Raw genomic sequence first — 9,796 nt, 5'->3', positions numbered from 1 at the left:
GGCCCGCGCTCCCGGCCGCCCTCCTCCCCCCGGACGCCGCGGCGGGTGCGGGGCGCGCGGGCGCCTGCGCCGGGGGCTCCCCCACCCACCCCCTGCGGGCCGCCGGTGTTCCGGTTCCGAATCCACCCGGGGGCCAGGATGACGATCCGACACCAAGGCCAACAGTACAGGCCGAGGATGGCATTTCTCCAGAAGGTGAGCGCGGTCCGGTGCCCTGGGCCCCGGGAGGTGCGCAGGCTCCCAACTCTGGGAAGTGAGCGCGGGGATGCTGGCGAGGCTCGGAGCGTGTGGCCGGGAGCGGAGGGCACACCTGCGGTCCGTTAGTGCCGCTTGATGATATTAAATGACTTATTTGCTCTGTGTGGGTGTGTGTGCACGCGTGTGCTTTAAGACTATAATGATTAGGTTTACGTGTGACCTGTTTGTAGCGGAGAATCTGAAGCCAGGGGCGACGGTCGGTTGGAGGCTAGACAACAACCTGTTACTCTGGAGAGAAGGGTGCCAGAAGGCAGTCCAGCGGAGGCTGTGTCAGATTTGAGACAGAATCCCCATACTGTCCTAAGGTTCCTCACCCGAGTACGTGTATTTGTGGATCTTGGGTCTGTCTGTGCTGGCGGTAGAAGTCAGAACCTTTCCCCCTTCCTCTGCAAAGGCTTTCTCTGACCAAGTGGCCAGGCACAGGGGACCCGTCCTGAGGACACTTGGGATGTGGCATGTACCCCGTGGGGGGATGTGTTGGGGTGGAACTGGCTCCTTTTGCTCTGGGCTTTTGAGATAGCCAGTGTCAGAAGAGATCGGCAAAGGATTGGGTCCCAGGTCCCTTGCCCACCCTTCATCCCCACGTACGGCCATTTTTCGCAGTGCGTGTACGCCCTCTTAGGCTTATCTTGTTGAGTAGAATTAGCTCAATGCTTTGTGACAATGAGAACTCTTCCTTGAGCCCTTGGAGCTCAGCAGACTGGTGTAGGCAGGGACCAACTGTCCTGATTGGACCAGGACTTTCAACGCTAAAACCTGGATGGTCCCGGGCACACCGGGGACAGTTGGTCACACGTGGTCCACCTACTTCAAGAAGCGTGTGTGCATATTCCAGGAATTAGAGGTGCGAGGACCATCCACGAAACAGACAGACTCCAGTTTCTCAAAGCGTAAATTCCTAAGTCTGATCTCTGAGAGCCAGAAATCATCTTCCGGGATTTTCCCGAGACTGTCTTCTTCTTCCAGAAAGTAATTGTCTGGAGACATTCTGTTTTCTGAATCTCGGACACTCTTTTCCATCATGACTGTTATCTGGTAGATTTTCCTCTCTTGACCTGGCCTTCTGTCTGGTGTCTTGGCTTCCAGCTCCCCTGCTCTCCCTCAGTCTGTCTACCTCCACCCTGTGCTTCATAAGCACAGTGATTTTCTTTCCTAAATCAACGCTGATCCCCTCAGCCCAAAACCCTCTGTTGGCTTCCCATGCACACAGGGTAAAGTACAATCTGCTCAGCCCAGCCCCTCGGGATCCTGCTCTGACCCACCTCTCTTTACCTCCCAGCCACCTTCCGCACCTGCCCTCCAGGGAAACAAAACAGAGCGGCCACGGTACTCAGTGGGGCTCCGGCCTCAGTGACCCCCCCCCCCTTTCTGGGAACCCTGTGCCCTTTCAGACATGAGGCTCCTCTCCTGGGAAAGCCCTTTCTCCCCTTCTCACCTGCCAACTTCCCAGCCTTCCTCGGTGAAGGCCGGTTCTCCCCACCCCCCCTAGAGCAGAGGGACTTCCTTCTCTGTCCCCCAGACTCTGCCCACACCTCCAGTACCGATCTTTCCCTTTGCTTCGTGGAAGGGACCCTGTCTGTCTGTGTATCCTGAGGTCCTCAGTCAGGTCACAGAGCTCCTTAGAGCCAATTTCAAGAGCCCTGCCAGGGGTCCCTAACGAGCCAGCTGAACTAGATGCCCAGTCTTCTGGAGAAAGACCCAGACCAAAGGAATGTGGACGTGGGCGTGGTGTCATTCACCCCTCAGTGAATATTCAATGAGATAGTCAATGAATATTCATGAAGGATGCTGTGTCCCATTATCCCATCTGGTCCACAAGACAGATGTTATCACCATTTGCAGAGAAGGAAACTGAAGGTCAGAGAGGTTTCTTGCCCCAGTCATACAGCCACTGGGTGGAGGAACCAGGAAAAATACGGGACTGACCATCATCTGTTCCCAAATGTGATATGATGCTATGAACTTTGGGCGGAGTGGAGGCTGTGGGAAGGCCTGACCTAAGTGCATGGGGGACGTGGAGCTGAGAACCAGAGGATAAATGGGAGTTCTAGAAAGAGAGAAAGACAAGGAAGGGTGTTCCAGGCAGAGGGAATGGCATATGCTAAGTGTGTGTGTGTGTGTGTGTGTGTGTGTGTGTGTGTGTGTGTATGAGACACAGTGCACTGCTCCCCATGGTTGCAACACCCATGGGCTCCTGTTGTAATGTTGGCTCGTCCCCTCTGTGATCGCCGGATCGCCATCCCAAGCGAGTACCCGTGCTGCTGTCCTTGGGATAGACCATGGGATTGACTCTCCTGGTGCCACGTGGGAAGCCTCCTGTTAGACGCTATGCTTTCTCGTGTGGCTTCTGGCATTTGCTTTTGCTTGTGAAGGGAGTGAAGACACAGAAATATTAGAGGAGGTGTGGGTGGAGCATGGTATGTTTTGCTCGTATCACTCTTTCACTCCACACACGCACACATAATCCTGTACTTATGTGCTACACTGTGCCAGGTGCTGGGGACTCTTGGGGGGATTAAGACTTGGCCCCTTCCTCCCGGAGCTTAGAGTCTCCCAGAGAAAGCCGGATGCGTAAATAAGAAGAGAAGTGCTCTCAAGGTCGTGGTAGACTTTGTGAGAGGAGATGTATCTCTATATCTGTCTACACAAAGAGAGGCACACACACACACACACACACACACACACATCTCACATCTCACACAATGTGAGGGATGGTCAGTTCTGCCCGGGGTGAGGGGAATCAGGCCAGGTTTCACAAAGGGGGTTGCAACCGAGTTGAGGTACAAGAAGTTAGTTTTCTTTGCCAGGAGGATGGGAAGATGAGTGAGTTTTTAGGCAGATACAAAACACGGATGTGTGAAGTGTCACATTGGTATGGGGGGGTCATCAGGGGTCGGGACAGCGGGAGGTCGAGGGACGGTAAGGCTGGCAGGAAAGGAGGGCCCAGAACTGGGGGCTTTGTACTTGGCGTGAGGAGTTTGATGCTTTCTGCATTCAGCGAGAAGCTGTTTGCTGTTTCAAAACCACTCGGTTTATGTCTAGAAAGACGATTCTGATTTGAGGGTCTGAGTGCTTTTCTACCCCGGTTGCACTTAAAATATATTGATATTGGGGCGCTGAGGTGGCTCAGTTGGTTAAGTGTTGACTCTTTTTTTTTTTAAATGTTTATTTATTTTTGAGACAGAGAGAGACAGAGCATGAATGGGGGAGGGGCAGAGAGAGAGGGAGACACAGAATCGGAAACAGGCTCCGGGCTCCGAGCCATCAGCACAGAGCCCGATGCGGGGCTCGAACCCACGGACCGCGAGATCATGACCTGAGCCAAAGTCGGCCGCTTAACCGACTGAGCCCCCCAGGCGCCCCGCTTCCTGGGCTGTTGACCAGCATGGGCAGAGCAGGATTTGAGTACCGATGAGGGTGTGGCGCTCGCGAGGGTGTGCGGGACCCCGCGTGAGAGGGCGGGGGTCAGCAGGCCTCTGTGTGGCCAGGCGTGTTAGCAGGAGCCCCTTCTTGTCTGTTAGCACAACAACCCCGTGGTTCTGGCTCATTTTGCCCGTCTTTGTAGAGACAAGGACTGATTATTATCATCCCCCTGGGAGCCTTCTCCGGCTTCAAGGAAAATTCCAGCCCCGGAGATCTTGCACAGTGAGTGACAGCTCCTTAATGTGAGGAGTGGCGTGGGCGTGCAGGGTGGGATGTCGGGGCGTCAAAGCCGTCGTGTCTGCTCCTCTGTGATGTCGGGGTTCCCTGGCACGCCGGCAGTCACAGTGCAGCACGACGGCTCCTGAGAGAAGAAACGTGGGGCCCACGCCCTCACCTCCCGCCCCCGACACTGTCCCCCGACGCAGGGTCACGGGGCGGGGGGTGCCAGCGCGGCCTGGCTGTGCCGCCTTTGTCTGTGCCCGGGAACGGGATGTGGCGGAGTCTGGCTGGGCGTTGGCCTTGACATTTGCAGGTGGGGAGGGCTGGCCTGTGCCGCAGCCCCGGGGGACGCCCACGGGACACCAGGGGGAGGTGTGAGAGTTGGCAGCCGTTTGGAGCTGAAAGGCAAGGGCTTCTCGCCCGCTCTCTGGAGAACCTGGAAACGACGGGGATTCTCTCTCCTCCGCGATGCGCAAAGGGGTTTTTCTCTCGGGGTGGATGCTAGATCCCAGCGTCTGCTAGTTTGCTCGGGCTGCCGTGACAAAGTGCCATGGCTCTGTGGCAACGGAGATTTATTTCCTCGCGGCTCTAGGGGCTAGAAATCCCAGACCAGGAGCGGACACGGTTGGTTTTCCTCTGAGGGCTCTCTCCTTGGCTTGCAGACGGCCGCCTTCTCCCCGTGTCCTCCCGTGGTCTTCCCTCCGGACGTGTCTGTGTCCTAATCTCCTCCTCTTCTTGTTTTTTAAAAAAAATTTTTTTTTTTTTTTGACAGAGAGGAGGGGGAGGGGGGCAGAGAGAGGAAGACGGAGCATCTGAAGCAGGCTCTGCCCTAACAGCAAGACAGCCTGATACGGGGCTGGAACTTACGAACCGCGAGATCGTGACCTGAGCCGAAGTCAGACACTTTACCGACTGAGCCACCAGGCGCCCCTAAAGTTTAAATTTTAAAACATATTTAAAAAAAATTTTTTTAACGTTTTATTTATTTTTGAGACAGAGACAGAGCATGAGCAGGGGAGGGTCAGAGAGAGAGGAGACACAGAATCCGAAGCAGGCTCCAGGCCTCCGAGCTGTCAGCACAGAACCCGACGTGGGGCTTGAACTCACGAACTGCGAGATCATGACCTGAGCCGAAGTCGGACGCTCAACCGACTGAGCCACCCAGGCGCCCCTAATTTCCTCTTCTCATAAGTACACAACCCTCTTGGATTAGGGCCTCCCTAACGACCTCATTTTACCTCACTTACCACTTCAAGACCCTGTCCCCCAAGTACACTCCCCTTCTGAGGTACTCGGAGTTAGGGCTTCAACATACAAATTTCGGGGTTCACAAATCAGCCCACAGCAGAGTCTCTCAAGAGTTTCCTTGGAGGACTGGGGAGACCCCTCGGAGGAATTTATATGAGGAAAAGTCTGAGGCAAATCGAGTGGAGTTTCAGCGGCCTGAACTCCCTCAGAATGTTCTCAAGGTTCACGTGCTGTGCCCTCCTCCCACCAGCCCTTCTTTTCTGTGACGGGTGACATGCCTGCCTGAACGAAATGTGACTCCCCTCATTGTGTTTTTAAAATAACTCTCATTATTCCTCCTCTGAAGATTATTTTCAAACTCTTTATAACTAGCCCTTTTTTTTTTTAATGCGAAGAGAAGGAATCCAGTCTGCTGACTTTCTCTCCGATTTCTAACTCATAAGGCAATTTCTATTTCTTCTCCAATATCTCGACCCCCTGTTCCTATGAAACATTGTTGTCTCATGCGAGAGTTTTTGTTTTTTTTTTAAAGTTTACTTATTTTCAGGGGCACCTGGATGGCTCCGTTGGTTAAGAGTGAGGGTCTTAAGAGGTCTTAAGAGTTGGTTTCGGCTGAGGTCGTGAGCTCACGGTTCAGGGATCGGGCCCCATGTTGATCTGCACGGAGCCTGCTGGGGATTCTCTCTCTTCCTCTCTCTCTGCCCTTACCCCCACTCAGGGCAAATAAATAAACTGAAAAAAAAAGTTTATTTATTTTGCGAGAGAGAGAGAGAGTGCGCACACGCAGGAGTGAGAGACCAGCAGAGAAAGAATCCTGACGAGACTCTGTGGTGATGGTGCCGACATGGGCTCCAGCCCGGGAACCGTGAGATCATGACCTGAGCTGAGATCAAGAGTTGGGACGCTTAACCAACTGTGCCACCCAGGTGCCCCGTCTAAGACTTTTTGTGAATAAATATGGGGTTTCATCTGGCAGCTAACGTGAGAGAGGGGAGGCCTGAGCCCTCACACCAGAAAATCAGGCATTTCTTGGAGTAGCATATAAATCTGAGGCTCACAGTGGGTTGAGAACTGCAGGAGTGACCCCCGCGGCGCACGGCTCCTGGGTCCCCCAAGTCCAGAAGAAGTGGCCTCCTCTTGGCCCCTCCAACACCCTGCTGGGTTCACCCCTTTGCTCCCTCACGACTGCAGGCTCTAGGCAGTGGCCAAGAGCCTGATGCTGCAGAAGGCCAAGGATGGCAGCTCTGACTGGAGCGGAAACGGATCATTTCTGTTCTGGAACAATCCGTGAGCCGAGAAAGTGTCTGGGCAGATGGAGCTCATACTCAGTCCTGCTCCCTTGTGTGACCCTTCACCTCGGATGCAGCTGGGTGCAATCTCTGTCTATCACTCTCCCTTTAAAATTTTTATTCTATTGTGGGAGCGCCTGGAGGGCTCAGTCGGCTAAGCGTCCGACCCTTGATCTCGGCTCAGGTCATAATCTCACGGGCGGTGAGTTCGAGCCCTGCGTTGGGCTCTGTGCTGACAGCGCAGAGCCTGCTTGGGATTCTCTCTCTCTCTCCGTCTTTTTCTACCCCTTCCCTCCCCCCACTAGATAAAGAAATAAGCTTAAAAAAAATAAAAGTTTTACTTTATTATGGTAAGAACACTTACCGGGAGTACTCCCCTCTTAAAATTTGAGTGCACAAACAGCCTAGTCAACAACCGTCTATTGTTAATAGACACGATATGGCAGAGCGGATCTCCAGAGCTTATGCACCTTGCTTGACTGAAACTTGATAGTTGTCGGTTGGCAACCCAGCTCCCATCTCCCTTCCCCCAGCCCCTGGCACCACCATTCCACTCTTTGATTCTATGAACTTGCCTGTTGGGTACCCCACGTAAGTGGGACCATGCCGTCTTTCTGTGACTGGCTCTTACTTCGCCTAGCGACGTGTTCTCCGGGCGCATCCTTATCGTGGGATACTGCGGGGTGTCCTTCTTTGTAAAGGCTGACTAATGTCCCATTGTATGTCTGTGGCACCCTTTGCCTTGTTCACTTGCTGATGGACGTTTAGGCCGTTGGCCCATCTTGGCCGTCGGGAACGATGCTGCAGCGAAGCCGGCAGTGCTAGTCTCTCTTCGAGATCCTGGCTTCGAGTCTTTTCAATGTGTACCGGGGAGCGGGGTTGCTGGGAATTCTAGTTTTAATTTTTGGAGGAACCTTCCTACTGTTTTCCACTGCAGCGGCACCATTTTGCATTCCCGCCAACTGTGCAAGAGGGGGCCAAGTTCAATCTCTTCTCTTCCCTGTGTAGAGAACCCTGGGGCCTTCTCAGGCCATCCCTCCCTTCCTATACGCCCTCTATGGTTTTTGTGTGTGTGTGTGTGTGGGGGGGGGGGATCTTCTCGGTTATTCTTTTCTTTTCCTGGCTATTTCTTTTCCTATTCCAGTCAGCACCTTGCCTATTTTTTGGTGCCTAATTCAGCCTTCAACTGCTGTCTACTGAACACTCTGTGCATAGCATGATACCAAGTGCTTTAAGCGCTTAATCTCATGTAATCTTTGCAACCTCCCTCTGATGATATAGGTACTTTTGTCGTCTCTGTATTATTGTCATCTCTAGGTTACAGAAAAATGAGTCTTAGTGAAATTTAGCAGTTGACCTGGCTTGTATATTGAGCAAGGATTTGCACCCAGATCTCTAGCATTTATCTTAGTTACCCTTTTATTTTTATACACGTGTCTTCCCAATCCTCCGCGGACTTGGAGTATGTTTTCTGCCTCGTTGTACCCCCCACGTGCCGGGCGCTTAGTAATGCTCGATAAATACCAGCATTTGCGCGGTAAGTAGAGCAGGGTTGTTTTTTTTTTTTTTAATTTTTTTTTTAACGTTTATTTATTTGTGAGACAGAGAGAGACACAGCATGAACGGGGGAGGGGCAGAGAGAGAGGGAGACACAGAACCGGAAGCAGGCTCCAGGCTCTGAGCCATCAGCCCAGAGCCCAATGCGGGGCTCGAACTCACAGACTGCGAGATCGTGACCTGAGCTGAAGTCGGCGCTTAACCGACTGAGCCACCCAGGCGCCCCAGTAGAGCAGGGTTTTTATTCCCAGGCATCTGAACACAGCCCTGCGTGCCGAGTTTCTTTTTAAAAAAAAATTTTTTTTCAACGTGTATTTATTTTTGGGACAGAGAGAGACAGAGCATGAACGGGGGAGGGGCAGAGAGAGAGGGAGACACAGAATCGGAAACAGGCTCCAGGCTCCGAGCCATCAGCCCAGAGCCTGACGCGGGGCTCGAACTCACGGACTGCGAGATCGTGACCTGGCTGAAGTCGGACGCTTAACCGACTGCGCCACCCAGGCGCCCCATCGTGCCGAGTTTCAAAGATCCATTAATTCTATGAAAGCTGCTGCTGTTACCGATTCAAACCATAACCACTAACACACACGTCTCCTGGTCAAGTATATATCTTCATGCTTATTGTACATCTTTACGAGTCTATAACATTTGTCTGGCCTCGTAAAGCATTTTTTGCATGGTTACTTAATGAGATGCTAAGAGATTACAAAACTGTGTCAATTACTCGGGCACATACTATCCGTGTCCCCATTTATGGTCCAGGAGGGACGTTCAGAGAGGTTAAGTGAAATCCTGCAGTTGGTAGAGAAATGAAACCCCACGAAGCTGCCAGAATCACAGGCTTCCCTTTGCCCTCACTGCAAGCACTGAGCAGAGTCTAAAAGGTAATTGTGAAGGGCTGCACAGAGTGGGGGAGTGTTATTTTATTGAAGAGCGGGAGGACGATGATGTAACCAAGTTAGTGAAATGGAGGGGAAGCGGGTGGACCAGTGACCTGTTTCGGTTTGGGTGGCGGTTGGGATGCAGACAGGTTGGGTTTGAGATGCAGCCCTTCATGAGGATACAGCGGGCTGTGTGCGGGGGGAAGGCTTCTGGCCACAGAAGGACAGGAAAGGTCTGTGTTCCTACCTTTGTTCCTTCCTTCGTATTTCATGCCCCTGCTCCTGCTGCTCCTGGAGCCTGGAATACCGTGGCCCCCCATTTCCCCCACCCTCTCTGATCCCTGGTTCCTATCGTCTTTTGAAGACTCACTCCGAAAGTCCCCGCTGCTGATCCCTCCTGGTACTACTGTGTCCTCGTGATCCCAGGAACTCACCTTTGCCATCGCACTTCCCATGTTGTCCTATGATATCCTTGTGCCAGACAGTGCACTCCGTGGGCTCAGGGGCCACGTCGCCTTATCTTTGGTTTTCCTGAGTCCACCATGCCTGGTTGTTGAGCGACTGATGGACCCTTGCAGGCACCTGGCAGGCTTGGGGATACATGGTTTCTTCATGAGTAAGCGGTTTCCTGGGGGGAACATGGAGCTCGAAACCTCTGCATGGGCTTCGTCAATTCCCATCGTAAACATTGACAAGAGAAACACCTGGGTTGTCTTTTTTTTTTTTCCTATAGCTCCACTTTATTCTTTTTTAATTTAAAAATTTTTCTAAATTTGCATCCAAGTTAGTTAGCACATAGTGCAATAATGATTTCAGGAGTAGAATTTAGTGATTCATCTACATATAACACCCAGTGCTCATCCCAGCAGGTGTCCTCTTTAATGCCCCTTGCCCAGTTAGCCCATCCCTCCGGGTTGCCTT

At 52.6% G+C, this 9,796-nt stretch overlaps 1 protein-coding gene across 2 annotated transcripts in view; it reads left to right on the top strand.

The window, feature by feature from the left end:
• Positions 1-9,796, top strand: part of RGS9 (regulator of G protein signaling 9) — a 73,185-nt gene continuing 63,389 nt past the window's right edge. The window contains exon 1 of one of the 2 annotated variants that reach the window (XM_019818137.3): positions 1-195. In XM_019818137.3, coding sequence (XP_019673696.1) covers positions 139-195 — 57 coding nt within the window. In that variant the 5' untranslated portion in view covers positions 1-138. The remainder of the gene's footprint in view (positions 196-9,796) is intronic. The other variant, XM_003997097.4, reaches the window with a different exon arrangement.

Source organism: Felis catus, chromosome E1 (assembly GCF_018350175.1).
Source record: "Felis catus isolate Fca126 chromosome E1, F.catus_Fca126_mat1.0, whole genome shotgun sequence".
Lineage (NCBI taxonomy): Eukaryota > Metazoa > Chordata > Mammalia > Carnivora > Felidae > Felis > Felis catus.
Note: the sequence above shows the minus strand (reverse complement) of the source record. Positions and strands in the feature narration are given on the sequence as shown.